General features: G+C 40.2%; 1 protein-coding gene across 3 annotated transcripts in view; it reads right to left on the bottom strand.

Annotated features, from left to right (window-relative positions):
• Positions 1–18,024, bottom strand: part of si:ch211-266g18.6 (synaptotagmin-like protein 1) — a 51,439-nt gene extending 33,415 nt beyond the window's left edge. For all 3 annotated transcript variants that reach the window (XR_010453239.1, XM_064954209.1, XM_064954210.1), the window contains exons 1-6: positions 17,597–18,024; positions 12,686–12,831; positions 12,368–12,461; positions 11,438–11,483; positions 11,309–11,351; positions 9,677–11,212 (exon numbers count right to left, since the gene is read on the bottom strand). Coding sequence is in view for 2 of the 3 variants with exons in the window: in XM_064954209.1 (XP_064810281.1) it covers positions 9,677–11,212; positions 11,309–11,351; positions 11,438–11,483; positions 12,368–12,461; positions 12,686–12,831; positions 17,597–17,727 (1,996 nt within the window). In the remaining variant the exon portion in view is untranslated. The remainder of the gene's footprint in view (positions 1–9,676; positions 11,213–11,308; positions 11,352–11,437; positions 11,484–12,367; positions 12,462–12,685; positions 12,832–17,596) is intronic.
• Between the last annotated feature and the right edge of the window lie 281 nt (positions 18,025–18,305).

Below are 18,305 nucleotides of genomic sequence, written 5' to 3' on the forward strand. Positions count from 1 at the left end.
AAGCCTGTGTTTCAAACATAAGGAGGCAAATGTTTTATTTTTAAATCTCGCAAAAAACAGAGATGCTAGTTCTAGGTTCCAATAAACAAAGAGATCTGCTGTTGGATCTGACAATTAATCTTGATGGTTGTACAGTCATCTCAAATAAAACTGTGCACCCTGATCTCTCCTTTGATGAACAAATCAAGAATATTTCAAGAATAGCATTTTTCCATCTTTGTGACATTGCAAAAATCATTTACTTTTTGTCCAGAAATTATGCAGAAAAGCTAATCAATGTTTTTGTCACTTCTAGATTAGACGACTGAAATGCTCTACTTTCCGGCTACCGGATAAAGCACTAAATAAACTTCAGTTAGCGCTAAACACGGCTGCTAGAATCCTGACTAGAACCAAAACATTTGATCATATTACATATTACAATTCTAGCCTCTCTTCATTCACTTCCAGTTAAGGCTAGGGCTGATTTCAAGATTTTACTGCTAACCTACAAAGCATTACATGGGTTTTCTCCTTCCTATATCTCCGATTTGGTCCTGCCGTACATACATACAGTACACGTACGCTACAGTCACAAGACACAGGCCTCCTTATTGTCCCTAGAATATATACAGCTGGAGACAGGGCTTTTTCCTATAGAGCTCCATTTTTATGGAATGATCTGCCTATCCATGTGAGAGATGTGGACTCGGTCTCAATCTTTAAGTCTTTACTGAAGACTCATCTCTTCTGTAGCTCCTATGATTGAGTTTAGTCAGGCCCAGGGGTGCGAAGGTGAACAGCAAGGCACTGGAGCGACAAACTGCCTTTGCCGTCTCTGCCTGGCCGGCTCCCCTTTCTCCACTGGGATTCTTTGCCTCTGACCCTATTACGGGGGCTGAGTGAATGGCTTACTAGTGCTCTTCCATGCCGTCCCTAGGAGGGGTGAGTCACTTGAGTGGGTTGAGTCACAGATGTGATCATCCCGTCTGGGTTTACGCCACCCGGGCTCGTGCGGTGGAGGAGAACTTTGTGGGGTGTATTCAGCCTTGTCTTAGGTTAGTAAGTTGGTGGTCTGTTGATATCCCTCTAGTGGTGTGGGGGCTGTGCTTTGGCAAAGTGGGTGGGGGTTATATCCTGCCTGTGAGGGTATCATTGGACCGGGCTCCAGTGTCCCCTGACCCACCTGTCTCAGTCTCCAATATCTATGCTGCAATATTCTATGTGCCGGGGGGCTAGGGTCAGTTTGTTATATCTGGTGTATCTGATGTCCTGTATGAATTTAAGTTTGTTCCTTCTAATTCTCTCTCTCCCTCTCAAAGGACCAAAGCCCTAGGATCATGCCTCAGGACTACCTGGCCTTATGACTCCTGACTGTCCCCAGTCCACCTGGTGCTGCTGCTCCAGTTTCAACTGTTCTGCCAGCTTCTAGGGAACCCTGACCTGTTCACCGACGTGCTTCCTTGTCCCGGACTTGCTGTTTTCGACTCTCTCTCTCTCTACCGCACCTGCTTTCTCAACCTCTGAATGCTCAGATATGAAAAGCCAACTGACATTTACTCCTCAGGTACTGACCTGTTGCACCATCCATCTACGACCACTGTGATTATTATTTGACCCTGCTGGTCATCTATGAATGTTTGAACATCTTGAAGAACAATCTGGCTTTAAATGGCCATGTACTATTATAATCTCTACCTGGCACAGAAAGAATGGCCAATGAGCCTCATTCCTCTCTAGGTTGCTTCCAAAGTTCCTGCCTTTCTAGGGACTTTTTCCTAGCCACCGTGCTTCTACATCTGCAATGCTTGCTGTTTGAGGTTTTAGGCTGGTTTTCGGTATTGCACTTTGTGATGTCTGCTGATGTAAAAAGGGCTTTATAAATAAATGTGATTGATTGTACTTTGTTCCATTCATCTTTCCCTCGATCCTGACTAGTCTCCCAGTCCCTGTCGCTGAAAAACATCCCCACAGCATGTGTTGGTACCCTTCCCCAGATCTGTGCCTCGACACAAACCTGCCTCGGAGCCCTACAAACTATTCCTTCAACCTAGTGGCTTGGTTTTTGATCTGTCATGCACTTTCAACTATGGGAACTTATACAGAAAGGTGTGTGCTTTTCCAAATCATGTCCAATTAATTGAATTTACCATAGGTGGACTCCAATCAAGTTGTAGAAACATCTCATGAATGATCAATGGAAACAGGATGCACCTCAGCTCAATTTCGAGTCTCATCGCAAATGGTCTGAATACTTATGTAAATAAGGTATTTCTGTTTTTAATTTTAATAGATTTGCAAACATTTCTAATGTGCTTTGTCATTATGGGGTATTGTGTGTAGATTGATGAGGAAATTGTTTCATTTGATCAATTTTAGAATAAGGCTGTAATGTAACAAAATGTGGAAAAAAGAAAGGGGTTTGAAAACATTCTGAATGTACTATGTGTGTGTGTGTGTGTGTGTGTGTGTGTGTGTGTGTGTGTGTGTGTGTGTGTGTGTGTGTGTGTGTATTTGTATGTATGTGTATATGTATATGTATATATATATAGATACACAGTACCAGTCAAAAGTTTGAACACACCAGCTCATTCAAGGGATTTTCTTTATTTTTACTATTTTCTACATTGTAGAATAATAGTGAAGACTTAAACTCTAAAATAGCACATGTAATCATGTAGTAACCAAAAAAAGTGTCAAACAAATCAGAATATATTTTATATTTGAGATTCTTCAAAGTACAGTGGTTCGTCCTGTAAAAGTTGTATCACACTGCAGCCACCTTGTGGGCTGCCACAGAATTCTATGGCATGTTATTCAGCCTTTGTTGCCATTAATGCTAGTTAGTGCTAGTTCGACCAGCAGGGGGCATCTTTGGGAAGCATGTAACTTTTTGTGATATTGGCGGTACTAATGAATTTAATTAATATGATTAATATTATGGGGTTATTCTATTCCAAGAAGAAAAAAACAAAAACTCAACACAATATGGAGCTGTACAACGTGACCGTTTCCACATTCTAATTGTAGGCTAACCAATACCCAAACAGAGATTCAGTGAAAATAAAAATCAAATTGATTTATCAAGACCAGTCCCCATGCTTGTCTCAGAGCATCATAAAACGGTGCTGAAATAGTTGACCACACGTTTGTAGGCTATTGTTTAAAATTCTATTATAACAATTGGATGACTTTCGGTGTTCCATTAAGAAATCTTAAAAGAACTTCACCACAGAGAAAGGAGCCTTGAATAATTAAACATGTCGGTAAAATACTGTTAGACTTGGGAATTATGGTCACGGACAGTGCTATTCGCCTGTGTTACGCCAAACGTCAAAGTCCAGGAAAATGAACAGGTACAGTAGGCCTCAATACTGTAAAGTACGTCTAATAATGCTAAAATTAATGTTTAAATAATTAGAGACTGTTGGTCTTTACTGTATGCTGCACATTTTTACATTATATTCCATTTCCAGCGAGACTATTAAAACCAACTCATTGATGGTTGAAGATGATGAGCGACTGGCAAATGCAGTCTGGAATCTGCTGGCATCACAGTACAACATCAAAATCGCTCTAATCAATCAGAAGACAGTTGAAGAAACTTAAGTGGACTTATGGAAAGGCTCTGTAACACATATTGTATATCAGGGTTCGTCAACTAGGTTTTGCCCCAGAACAATTTTGTTCTGAGACAATACTCAGCTGGCCAGAACATAATATGTATATAATATTAGCACAATTAATACATAATAAATTCTTTACATAATAAATTCAGTGACAATAAGATAATAATGTTGATCTGATTACGCTCATAACATCACTATGCCTTTATTCAATTATTATTTTTTGTCTTTGTGCGTGATTGCTGGGGAAAAACACGTCTACAGTACGTAGCTTATTGTAGGCTACACTACAAAGTCAACATTTGTTCTGAACAATTTGCTTAATAGCAAGACAAAAGGTTGCTCTCAAAAAGTATCAAGAAGATAGGTAGATTATGAAAATCGAAGTTTCAGTGAAGAATGTACAGAGAGATATGCGTTCATAGCTTCATCTTTTCCCAATGCCAAGCCAGTGTGTCTTATTTGCAATGAAAATATCGCTGTTTGAATTATTTGCAATCTCAGAGGTAATTATGAATCTAAGCATTAAACTTTCAGTGGCCTTCCCGCCCCATACAGAGGCCCGACGCAGATACATTGAATCGTTAACTGCAAGCTGCAACCACAGCTTTTTTTGCAGAATAAATCTGCAGTTACAAGGAAGGGGGAAACAGCTGTGGACATGGTGGAAAAATTTGAGGCCTTTACTAGGAAGCTTGAGTTGTTCGATTTGGACTTGTCATCTGGAAGGCTTCTGCACTTCAGCATACTGAAGAAACGACAGGCTGAGGGACCAGGCTGCAGCATTGTCACAGAGGTGATGGAAGATTCCATCAAGCATGGACAACTTATCCACCAGATTTGAAGACTACAGCATGCCCAAGGATATCATTGCGTTTGTACGTTATCCTCTCACAGTCCGCCCAGGTGGAGAATTTTCCTCCCTTGCTAAGAAAACAAAACCTTCGCTGGATGAGGCCACAATTCAAACTGAGCTGATTGAAATCCAGACATCGAGCCAAATCAGGGATGCGCTCAGGAGTGCTGAGTCCCTGTGTGCGTTGTGGGTGGCATGCTCAGAGGAATAAAGTACAATAAAGAAACTTGCATTTTATGTGCTAACAATGTTTGGATTGACTTAAACCTGTGAGTCCTCATTTTCCTTTATGAGCGCAATATAGACTCATGACAGGAACCGGCTTTCACATAAGTCAATCAAGGACTGCCTGCACATCAAAATCACATCCATCCATCAAAACAAACATCCACAAGATTGTGTACGAAGGGAAATGCAACTTTTCTCATTGAATAAGTAACTTAGTGGCCTATATGACTGTATTTGGTAAATACTAATATTATTGAGAGAGCTTATCCAGGGATATTTACATTTCAAGCTGACAGTATGTTCTGTTTGTTCTGTCGTTACAGGGCTGGCTATCCCGACAGACACTTTTTTTCATTAAATTATTGTTTTATGTAGGATGCTATATTTTTGACGAGTTGCAATTGTAAGTAGGCCTAATAAAAAAAAAATCATACTTCTATTCGCCCGTTAAGGCTGCTAAGCCTCATAGCCTACCTCAGCCAGTTAAGTTATTTTATATAGGTCTAGGCTCCAAGGAAATAGACTCAAATTAAGCCCTCTTGTTCTTTGTAAAGTCAAATTAAAATGAAGATTATTGAATTGCTCGACTGGTGTAGGTTTTCTCCATCTGTTGGTATGCAACACTTGCATAACAAGTTAGCTAGATTTTCCGCACCAGGCACTGTTCATCTCCTATTGATTGCACTTGCGGTTGCAGCTTTACGTTTCTGCAGCACAAAATGGTCCGAGGCCTGCTTTGTTAGTTGACTGTCTTCTGCATTCTCTCATCATGAATGAAGTTAAAGTGTAACTTTTTATTAATTAGGTACGGTGACTTCCTTCTTGGGACATTGCATTTAGGAATATTTTTTATTACATTTTTTCTGAAAATAATTTACATAATTATTTTGGGGGACAAATAATATTGCCGCCAGTTGTTTTCTACAATTTAAATTGAACCTTTATTTAACTAGGCAAGTCAGTAAGAACAAATTCTTATTTACAATGATGGCCTACCCCTGCAAAACCCAGATGACGCTGGGCCAATTGTGCGCAGCGCCACTCGGGAGCCATGACCAATATATACAGTGCCTTGCAAAAGTATTTGGCCCCTTTGAACTTTGCGACCTTTTGCCACATTTCAGGCTTCAAACATAAACATATAAAACTGTATTTTTTTGTGAAGAATCAACAACAAGTGGGACACAATCATGAAGTGGAACGACATTTATTGGATATTTCAAACTTTTTTAACAAATCAAAAACTGAAAAATTGGGCGTGCAAAATTTTTCAGCCCTTTACTTTCAGTGCAGCAAACTCTCCAGAAGTTCAGTGAGGATCTCTGAATGACCCAATGTTGACCTAAATGACTAATGATGATAAATACAATCCACCTGTGTGTAATCAAGTCTCTGTATAAATGCACCTGCATTGTGATAGTCTCAGAGGTCCGTTAAAAGCGCAGAGCATCATGAAGAACAAGGAACACACCAGACAGGTCCGAGATACTGTTGTGAAGAAGTTTAAAGCCGGATTTGGATACAAAAAGATTTCCCAAGCTTTAAACATCCAAGGAGCACTGTGCAAGCGATAATATTGAAATGGAAGGAGTATCAGACCACTGCAAATCTACCAAGACCTGGCCGTCCCTCTAAAATTTCAGCTCATACAAGGAGAAGACTGATCAGAGATGCAGCCAAGAGGCCCATGATTACTCTGGATGAACTGCAGAGATCTACAGCTGAGGTGGGAGACTCTGTCCATAGGACAACAATCAGTCGTATATTGCACAAATCTGGCCTTTATGGAAGACTGGCAAGAAGAAAGCCATTTCTTAAAGATATCCATAAAAAGTGTTGTTTAAAGTTTGCCACAAGCCACCTGGGAGACACACCAAACATGTGGAAGAAGGTGCTCTGGTCAGATGAAACCAAAATTGAACTTTTTGGCAACAATGCAAAACGTTATGTTTGGCGTAAAAGCAACACAGCTCATCACCCTGAACACACCATCCCCACTGTCAAACATGGTGGTGGCAGCATCATGGTTTGGGCCTGCTTGTCTTCAGCAGGGACAGGGAAGATGGTTAAAATTGATGGGAAGATGGATGGAGCCAAATACAGGACCATTCTGGAAGAAAACCTGATGGAGTCTGCAAAAGACAGGAGACTGGGACGGAGATGTGTCTTCCAACAAGACAATGATCCAAAACATAAAGCAAAATCTACAATGGAATGGTTCAAAAATAAACATATCCAGGTGTTAGAATGGCCAAGTCAAAGTCCAGACCTGAATCCAATCGAGAATCTGTGGAAAGAACTGAAAACTGCTGTTCACAAATGCTCTCCATCCAACCTCACTGAGCTCGAGCTGTTTTGCAAGGAGGAATGGGAAAAAATTTCAGTCTCTCGATGTGCAAAACTGATAGAGACATACCCCAAGCGACTTACAGCTGTAATCGCAGCAAAAGGTGGCGCTACAAAGTATTAACTTAAGGGGGCTGAATAATTTTGCACGCCCAATTTTTCAGTTTTTGATTTGTTAAAAAAGTTTGAAATATCCAATAAATGTCGTTCCACTTCATGATTGTGTCCCACTTGTTGTTGATTCTTCACAAAAAAATACAGTTTTATATCTTTATGTTTGAAGCCTGAAATATGGCAAAAGGTTGCAAAGTTCAAGGGGGCCGAATACTTTCGCAAGGCACTGTATATATTTTTTTCAGAACATTAACCACGTGTGTAGGTAGATGTGGAAAGGTTGATACAAATGATTTGTTGCAAGTTGGGGAGTTGTTTTTTTCACACCTACAGTAGCCAAGCTATTAGACTATCCTTTTGTAAAGGTTGAAGAGTCTATTGTCCTGCTAATAGCCCATCCAAGAAACATTGTTTGGAGAATTCACAACCTGCTACGCTTGTGAAAAACATAATGCCTACAGCTGTCCATCACTACTGTAAATAAAACACAATATCTAAGGGGATTTTATATAATTATAATGCAGAGTTCATAATAATAATACTTTTTCCCCCTTCCACTTGTTGAACGTTCCACTTTATCAATTTTTTTTAAACCAATTAATATATTTGAGTTTAACCACAATATTTGTTGTATTATTTTTCTGGTGGATTAAATAAAATAACAATATTTTGGAGATGATTTCGTTGTCAAATAACTGAAAGTGAGCGATTGTAATCGGAATATAGGGAAAAAGGCCATTCTTGACATTCTAATTTGCAAATAAAGCCAGTTTGTTAGTTAGACAAATGTATTTTTGTTTTTAGAGGGAGAGAAACCAAAAGCCCACCGTGCCTATTTTTTGGACAAGGACATCCCGGCCGGCCAAACCCTCCCCTAACATGGACAACGCTGGGATAATTGTACGTCCCCTCATGGGTCTCCCGGTCACGGCCAGCACAGGTATAGAACCAACATCTGTACGAGGGGAAAAGTTCATGTCTTAGACCGCTGAGCCACTTGGGAGGCCCCATCCACAAAGTTTTTCATGCTGATCAATTGCATTGCACAAAGTATCAAAATACTACTTAAACAGAGAAATTCAAATTCATTATTAGGAGATATGCTGGACCCTATGTCAGAGGTTTTTTTGGGACCACATCGTGTCTATTGTCCTGCTAATAGCCCTTGTGAAAAACGTGTTTGAAAACATTTTTCCCCCTTCCACTTGCCTCTTCCATTCATTTTGTAATTTTATCAAGGAATCCTGTACAGTATATGCTTTATCTGACATTTCACGAGTGCATGAGTTTTGGAGTTAAAAATCTCTTCCCAACAATTTAGTTAAGTGATAAGTATCATTGCCATTCCAAATAAAATGTAATATTTTTTGCTCAAATAATTTAGCAGGTCATTCTCCGCCTGAATCTCCGCCAATGACGTGACAATAATTACATTTAGAGGATTGGAGGATTCTAAATGTCAGCCTTTAAATGCTTTATTATCCAAATGTTTAAAGTGCGCGTGGGAGACGAAGAGAATGCATTTGTCTGTTAGGGCTTTCAGGTGGAACAGAAAATTGCGAGTCAATTCCATGCCATGGAATCACTTCCCAACTATTTTGCAATCTATGTCTCTCCTCCAATAATTACATTTAGAGGATTGGAGGATTCTAAAATAATATCTAAGGGGCATTTTTTGTTAGGGCAAATCTGGTCTGTGAGTATATCTAATAATAATAATAATCACTTTGTAAATAAGGATGCATTATGAAAGGATAATGACATGTGCAAGAGATGGTGGGAGTATTGCTCATTTTAGAGACTATAATACTGTGTCCATGGCATCCAGGTCAGGATAACCACAGATAACTAACTGGAATATAATTACATAACATTTGTGTTTCTCTTAGAATAACCTTCATCCTCATCATTCAGTTCATTGAAATTCAATTTTGAAGTTGTGCACAATTATCTGTTTTTATTTGGTTTATATTGCTCATTCAATGTCAGGTATAGACACATTAGAATTGGGAACCAAGAGCATAATCAGTGCTCTAACTCCCCCTTGTGGTTGTCTGGAGCAATGAAGCAGTCATGTAGGGTAACATTCTAAACAAATTCCCGCGGCATAATCTCAAAACCTTTAATTGAGGAACCACTGAAGAAAATAAAGGAAGATCTTTGAATGAGTAGGTGTGTCCAAACTTTTGACCGGGACTGTATATATATATATTTTTTTAAGTCAAAGGTGTGTCATGACACTCCTCAAATGTCATAGCTTGAAGCTGTGTTGCAAACGAGGAAACACTGTAAAGTACTTTCATTCTGAGCCTCCTTTCTAACAATGTAGTCACTTAGAGTTGACCTTCAACAGCAAGCACAAACACAGTTATGAAGGCAAAAGATTTGAAATCACAAGATCAGAATTGAATTTTATCATGTTAGTTCGGCTAACAAAAGCATCGCAACATGTTGTGGCATGTGAAACTGAAAAATAACAGAGAGCTCCATACCAAAGTTTAAACTGCAAAACAGAGAGACCTCTTACCTTCAGTGTCATCTGTCACTGGGGATTCAGAGGAATTGACCACTATTGTGGGAATGAGACATTTTCCAGTCTTCTGATTCACTTTTTGAAAGTCTCCATTTGGAGACAGCTTGGACTCCAAAGTATTCCTTTCCTTAAATATATCTACCTCCTCTCCATCTAAAGTAACAAATGTCTGCCCATCCACTGCTTTGCTTAGAGATTCAGTAGACTTCTTCACATCCATCTGTTCTTGTTTATTTTCTTCATCAAAATCTCCTGGAGAAACCCTATGGTTCATCTTTGTTACGTGTTTCATGCCACCAACAATTGCAGTCTGTGAGAGAGAATGATTTCTAAACTTTGACACTTCCTTCTCTTTGTCCTCACCAGTGTCCTCCTTTGATGTATGGAGATTGCTAGAAATTATGACTTCATCTTGAACATGAACAGCAAATGGTAGAGATTCCTCTGAACAAACTAGGTCCTTCTTGGGTCTGGCCTCTTTGAAGATAGATGATTCATCAACAGGAACATGTTTGTCTATGGTGAGTATGTCCTGTGGTCCCTCTTGGAGCAAGTACTGAGGTTTCTCTACACATTTGAATGACTCAATGGTAGGCAAAGGGTCATTTCTCTGGAGAGAGTATGTATCCTCAAATGATAGCATTTCACTGTGGTTTTGGTCTGTTTGAAGTTCTTGGCTCTCTGTTGAAACATCTTGGTTTAGCCTAACATATTCCAGCCCCAGCATATCTTCATATTCAAGCTGAAATTGCTCCTTCTCATACTTGACCTCTGAAGATTGCATGCTATGAGGCCCCTCACGTTCTGAAACTACATCGTCAGGTCTCCTGTTGTTGAACTTATCTTCTGATTGGGTCAGAGTGCCACTAGGTGGAGTCCCTGCGGTATTTGTCTTTCCATGGGTAAAGTTGACCTCTTTTGGCTTTGGCCTTATGTGGCTGCTCTGTGGCGAGATCTCAAAAGACGGAGTAGTGAGAGACTCATGCCCTGAATGCTCAACATCAAAACCATTGGTGCTATCCTCTGACCTATTATGTGTGTCAACCCTAGGCAATATCACTATTGTTTTAGTTGTTCCTATGGCCATCTCTTTGTCTTTTGGCTCGGCCTCTATGACGCTACTTTTGAACTCTGGTTGTGTCCATACATAGGGGTCTACATACATTACAGAGCTGTTCTTCTCTGGATCATCCTTTATCTCAGCGGGAAATACCAGCTTTCTGCTAGACTTCAGATTCACAATAGTGTCCAGGGATTTGGTTGTTGGTTTGGTTTGAGGGCCGGGACTAGATACGTTGATAGGACCAAGCTGAGACTCAAGAACGACATTGGCAATATAAGCAGATTCTGTCTTGTTTTCTTGTCCAGGTTTCCTGTCTGGTGATTGGTGGACAGTGTCAGTTGTGCTAGAGTATGGCATCTCCTGATTTTGAGATGTAAATGGGTTGGTACATTTTTCCTCACTAGCAGGCCCCTCATGAGATCTGTAGAGTGGATGTTTCCATTCAGGAACATCAACAGTGGTGTTGTCTGTAACAAATGAAAAGTTCAAGTTTAGTTTACGGTTGGCATGTCGGGATAGGGTTCGGTGGATCCTTCCACAGCTGCTACATATTTCATACTCACCAGTATCCACAGTGCTTTCCTCATTGCTAAGTTCCTGGTTAGCCTGAGGATCACAATTGTGTTTTTATGTATCAACTCTTTGATTAAAGTGAAAGAAATTTCTCAAATAATAATGCAATAAAAAAATACCTTTTCACGAAAAGATAGGTTGGGGAAACTTGTGTCTGGTGTCTGGCTATGAGTGGAAAAGAGAGATTGTAAGGAGTTGTACTCAAACATTAAGAATATAAGTACTTAATGTGCATATGCAGTACTTCAAATGTCAGTACAAGAATGAAAGGTGTAGAACTCTTAAAAAAAATATTAATGTTTGAATGACAAATAGGTATTTCTTCAATATCAATTTTCAAAGCTTCATGCAATTGTTGAAAAGCCAAGTGATTTATTTAATTTGCATGCATAGATACAGTAATAGCATTGCGTGCACCAATACAGTAACTCCTTGCTTTCTAAGCTAAAACGAATCATTGAGTAAAATAAATCTAATGGCCATCTGAGCTATTTGCGTTGACCCCCCCTCTTGTTTTTACAATGCTGCTACTCACTATTATCAATGCACAGTCCCTTTAACCCAACCTACATGTACAAATTACCTCGACTAGCCTGTACCCCCGCACATTTACTTGGTACCTGTACCCCCCTGTATATAGCCTCATTATTGTTATTTTATTTTGTACTTTTTTACTTTAGTCTATTTAATAAATATTTTCTTAACTCTATTTTCTTAAAACTGCTGTTGGTTAAGGGCTTGTAAGTAAGGATTTCCCTGTTGTATTCGGCGCATGTGACAAATATAATTTGATTTGATAATACCTTGCAGTAACAGTAAAAGTTATTTTGTGGCATAGAAAAACCAAGCCATAAAGCATAATTATGTAATACCAGCACAGAAGTCTTCTGAAGCATTTATTGCCAGAAGTTTGCTTTTGTAACACATTTCTCTTCTATTAGGAGATAGCAATTCACTGTTCAATGCTTAAGCCTCTGCAATGTGTATGTTTGTATTCCCTGAGTGACCAGAAATCTAGATATTGTAGGCTACTCTTAGAATAAACTTACGTCTCAGAAGTCTTGGTTTGAGGGTCCTTATTCTCCTTTTCTCCTTCTTTGTTTTTTGTTTGTCCGACATCGCTGAAAGTGCTAGTCCTAAAGGCTAAGAAGCAGACAATGATCACTCAGATTATTTATCTTCGGTCAGCCCATCCGTCTGTATGAATAATATAACTAGTCTTTATCCTTCTATCTGAGGAGTGACAGTGGGAGATGACTGACAAAGGAGTTAAAGTCAGAATATGGAAAATATTAATTATTCTTTCATTGATTAAGAGTGTAATTATTTCACTGATTAATTCATGGTAATCGGTACAAAATCTATACCTGTTGGCTTCTTTCTCCTCATTGAAGACTTGAGAACTTCTGTCACGTCTGACTGTCGTCCATAGCGACGAGTCCGGAGTTCTTCAAACCACTCCCCGGTCATAACTTTGAGCTTTTTAGGGTCAGGAATGGAGATTTGCAGACGACTGCCACCAATAGACAATAAAGTAGATGGAAAAGTAATAAATGAAAAGCCTGATTATTTTAGTAAATATTCCAACAAAAATGTTGGCCTATATTAACATGAATCTACTGCAATGTAAATCTTGTCAAATATGTAGATGTTTTATATGTTCAAATCAGCTCTTAAATTTGGGCTGAAGGGCTAAATATAACAGATGCACAGTACTAATTTCAAGTAATCTATACTGAACAAAAATATAAACACAACATCCAACAATTTGAACAATTTTACTGAGTTACAGTTCATATAAGGAAATCAGTCAATTGAAATCAATTCTTTAGGTCCTAATCTACAGATTTCACATGACTGGGCATGTGCACAGCAATGAGTGGTCACGCCCAATTTTGCACGTCCAATTTTTCAGTTTTTGATTTGTTAAAAAAGTTTGAAATATCCAATAAATGTCGTTCCACTTCATGATTGTGTCCCACTTGTTGTTGATTCTTCACAAAAAAATACAGTTTTATATCTTTATGTTTGAAGCCTGAAATGTGGCAAAAAGGTTGCAAAGTTCAAGGGGGCCGAATACTTTCGCAAGGCACTGTATGTGCGAAAGAGAGTCGGACCAAAATGCGGCGTGGCTATTGAGATTCATGTTTAATGAAAAACACACTAAACACAAAAACTACAAAACAATAAACGTAACGAAAACCGAAACAGCCTATACTGGTGTAAACTAACACAGAACAGGAGCAAAAGGACAATCACCCACGACACACTCAAAGAATATGGCTGCCTAAATATGGTTGCCAATCAGAGACAACGATAAACACCTGCCTCTGATTGAGAACCACTGCAGACAGCCATAGATTCACCTAGAACACCCCACTAAGCTACCATCCCAATACATGTGAAAAAAAACAATACAAAACACACCACATACAAAAACCCATGTCACATCCTGGCCTGACCAAATAGATAAAGAAAACACAAAATACTAAGACCAGGGCGTGACAATGTACACCTGTTGTAAATTCAATTGTTTTTACAAGATTTGGAAAGGCACACACCTGACTTTATACAGTTGAAGTAGGAAGTTTACATACACCTTAGCCAAATACATTTAAACTTAGTTTTTCCCAATTCCTGACATTTAATCCTAGTAAAAGGTCCCTGTTTTAGGTCGGTTTTGGAGCAGTGGCTTCTTCCATGCTGAGCGGACTCTCAGGGTAAATCGATATAGGACTCGTTTTACTGTGGATGTAGATACTTTTGTACCCGTTTCCTCCAGCATCGTCACAAGGTCCTTTGCTGTTGTTCTGAGATTGATTTGCACTTCTCGCACCAAAGTACGTTCATCTCTTGGAGACAGCACGCGTCTCCTTCCTGAGAGGTATGACGGCTGCATGGTCCCATGGTGTTTATACTTGCGTATTATTGTTTGTACAGATGAATGTGGTACCTGAAGGCGTTTGGAAATTGATGAACCAGACTTGCGGAGGTCTACAATCTTTTTTCTGAGGCCGTGGCTGATTTCTTTTGATTTTCCCATGATGTCAAGCAAAGAGACACTGAGTCAATTAGCCTATCAGAAGCTTCTAAAGCCATGACATCATTTTCTGGAATTGTCCAAGCTGTTTAAAGGCACAGAAAATGTATTGTATGTAAACTTCTGACCCACTGGAATTGTGATACAGTGAGTTATAAGTGAAATAATCTGTCTGTAAACAATTGATGGAAAAATTACTTCTGTCATGCACAAAGTAGATGTCCTAACCGACTTTCCAAAACTATAGTTTGTTAACAAGACATTTGTGGAGTGGTTGAAAAACAAGTTTTAATGACTCCTACATAAGTGTATGTAAACTTCCGACTTCAACTGTAAGGTCCCACAGTTGACAGTGCATGTTTGCACAAAAACCAAGCCATGAGGTCGAAGGAATTGTCCATAGACCTCAGAGTCAGGATTGTGTCGAGGCACAGATTTTGGGAAGGGTACCAAAACATTTCTGCAGCATTGAAGGTCCACAAGAACACATTGGCCTCCATTATTCTTAAATGGAAGAAGATTGGAACCATCAAGAATCTTGCTAGAGCTGGCCGCCAGGCCAACCTGAGCAATCGGGGGAAAAGGGCCTTGTTCAGGGACGTGAACAATAACCCAATGGTCACTCTGACAGAGCTCCAGAGTTCCTCTGTGGAGATGAAAGAACCTTCCAGAAGGACAAACATCTCTGCAATACAGCACCAATCAGGCATTTATGGTAGAGAGGCCAGATGGAAACCACTCCACAGCAAAAGACACAAGACAGCCTGCTTCTAGTTTGCCAAAATGCACCTAAAGGACTCTAAGACCATGAAAATCAAGATTGAACCCTTTGGTCTGAATGCCAAGCGTCACCTCTGGAGGAAACCTTGTACCTACAATGAAGCATGGTGGTGGCAGCATCATGCTGTGGGGATGTTTTTCCATCGGCAGGGACTGGGGAGACTAGTCAGAATTAAGGGAAAGATGAGAGATCCTTGATGAAAATCTGCTCCAGAGCACTCAGGACCCCCAGGCTGGTGCGACGGTTCACCTTCCAACTGGATAAAGACCCTAAGCACACAGCCAAGACAACAGAGGAGCTTTGGGACAAGTATCTGAATGTCCTTGAATAGCCCAGCCAGAGCCCAGACTTGAACCCTGGAGAGACCTGAAATAGCTTGAGAGGATCTGCAGAGAAAAATGAGAGAAACTCCCCAAATACGGGTGGGAAAAGTCAATGGGTCTGAATGCTTTCCGAATGTACTGTATATACAAAAGTATGTGGACACCACTTCAAAATAGTGCATTCTGCAATTTCAGCCACACCCGTTGCTGACAGGGGTATAAAATCGAACACACAGCCCTGCAATTTCCATAGACAAACATTGGCAGTAGAATGTCTCATACTGAAGAGCTCAGTGACTTTCAGCGTGGCATCATAGGATGCCACCTTTCCAACAAGTCAGTACGTCAAATATCTGCCCTGCAAGAGCTGCCCTGGTCAACTGTAAATGCTGTTATTGTGAAGTGGAAACGTCTAGGAGCAACAACGGCTCAGCCACGAAGTGGTTGGAAACACAAGCTCACAGAATTGAACGGTCAAGTGCTGAAGTGCATAACGTGTAAAAATTGTCTGTCCTCGGTTGCAACACTCACTGAAGAGAATTGGAATGGGAATTTCATTGTACTTCCTCAAATGACTGGAATTGAAATGTAATTGACCCCAACTCTGCTATGTAGCCTAGGCCTACGCTGTATTTATATTTGAATGCATACTTCCTCAGGATGCAACATCATCACCAGAACTGTTCTTCGGGAGCTTCATGACATGGGTTTCCATGGCAGAGCAGCCTAAGATCCCCATGCGCAATGCCAAGAGTCAGCTGGAGTGATCTAAAGCTTAACGCCATTGGACTCTGGAGCACTGGAAACACGTTCTCTGGAGTGATGAATTGCGCATAACCATCTGGAAGTCCGACCGACTAATCTGGGTTTGGAGGATGCCAGGAGAACACTACCTGGTCTGGGGCTGTTTTTCATAGTTTGGGCTAGGCCCCTTAGTTCCAGTGAAGGGAAATCTTATAGCTTGTGGCAAAAGGCAAAACATATCGAACCCCTCCCTCAGTGGCCGGTCCAGTTCCAGGGCCACATTCATGGACTCTAAGGCCATCTGTTGACTGGGGGATAAAATAAGAAATGACCACAACAGCTGGTGACCAGAAGAGGGAGCCAAAGGCATGTGAAATACAAGTACTGGGCATTAAACAAGAACCAACCTATAGGAAGACTGAAGAGGCGTGTTACCATGACGATGCCCCAACGGAAGAATACCTATGGGCATCAGTGCTAGAGGACCTAACTTTGAACTAAGTGCAACCATACGTAATGCAATGGCACTCTGTGTTGAGATAGATTGCACTCCCGAACATCTTTCCCCAAACTGAGTGTCTAGAAAAAGTATAAAGGGAGGAGAGATCAGTGCCTAGGCATGATCCTCTACCCATATGATTTGGACATCATAGAGAATCATCAGACCAGGTAAATTACTTTCACTATACTCTGTTTGTATTGACTACTTTGATCTCAAGGCGCGAGCATACTATAGACTGGTATTTCTTAAAGAATTGTGTTGTGCTACGCATCTCGATAAAAAGAGTGAGTGAACAAGATTGTGCACGAGAAAACTTCGCCCCTCAACAATGCGAGGTGTGGAGAACTCTTGAAAGCTACAACGTTCCATCTTTGGTGCGTCAGTAACGGACAGTTCGGCAAGAGTGAAAAAGCCCAGGAATAGTTAAAGCCTCGTAGTAGCCGAAGGGTCGATAAGAAGGAATCAATATCTAAACAGTAGGCAGTAAAAACTATAGGAAATTCGGACTAAATAAGAAGATTATAGTAGTATAAACAGCAGAGGGCTGCTAAAATATTACTACTCTTATAGAGGGAATAGAGCGTCAAGGTAAATATATGGGTGTTTGCTTTGTTTAAAGAGTCATAAAGAAGTGTGTTAAGCTTCCATACAGAAATGGTTTGTCGAGATACAGTAGATGTGGAAGAACTTGACTGGCCTGCACAGAGCCCTGACTTCAACCCCATCAAACACCTTTGGAATGCCGACTGCGAGCCAGGCCTAATCGCCGAACATCAGTGCCCCGAGCACAACATTAACTCTGATGAAATAGGGAATGTTCATTCTCAGCATGTATTCGAACCTACAATAACAAGGCATTTATTGCCACCAAGGCCAAAAATTCATTACCGTATGCGTCCAGTCTCTCGCTTCCTGAGGTTGTCATCTCGCTGAAGCACCTGTCGGATTGCCAATTCCTCATCTGTGGACAGATGACTCAGGTCCAGAAACTCCAATAAATCCTTTGTGGACTTCATCATGACATGAAGTTTATGTCAGTTTAACACTTCCAAAAAAAAGCTGTAATTCCAAGAGTCCCAAAGATACAAATGAGGAGAAAAATGAGCTTTGTTTTCAGTCTTCACAAACCTGTGAATGTAAATAAAAAGGGTGCCAAACCGGTTAATCTAGTTTGAGGTAAGAGCAAAAACACATTGACTGATGAAAGGTGAAAGTATGATATATATTCTTTACATGTCCCAAAAAACTCTCAATTTAAAACAGCTAATCTAATGAGGGTACATGCAGCCACTGAGTTCCAACACACATACCAAAGTGTTTGGCCAAACTGGCAATGAATGATGTAATAATGTAAACAGTGAAAGGTCCTTTGTCAATAAGAGTCGTGTTAATGATTTACAGTGCAACGCCTTTGTCCAGGGAGAAATGCTGTGGGCACTAGGAGCACAGATGTTTTGTCAATAATGTCAAGATTTTAGAATCTAAGGAGAAGCAAAAAATGAATTACTTATCCAGTCTGTTTCCCAGCGTAATGAAAGCTATGGGCAACTTTGTATCAAGGCTTCACTAATGAACAATTTCAGCAACCTTCTCCATT

Source organism: Oncorhynchus masou, chromosome 32, assembly GCF_036934945.1.
Source record: "Oncorhynchus masou masou isolate Uvic2021 chromosome 32, UVic_Omas_1.1, whole genome shotgun sequence".
Taxonomy (NCBI): Eukaryota; Metazoa; Chordata; class Actinopteri; order Salmoniformes; family Salmonidae; genus Oncorhynchus; species Oncorhynchus masou.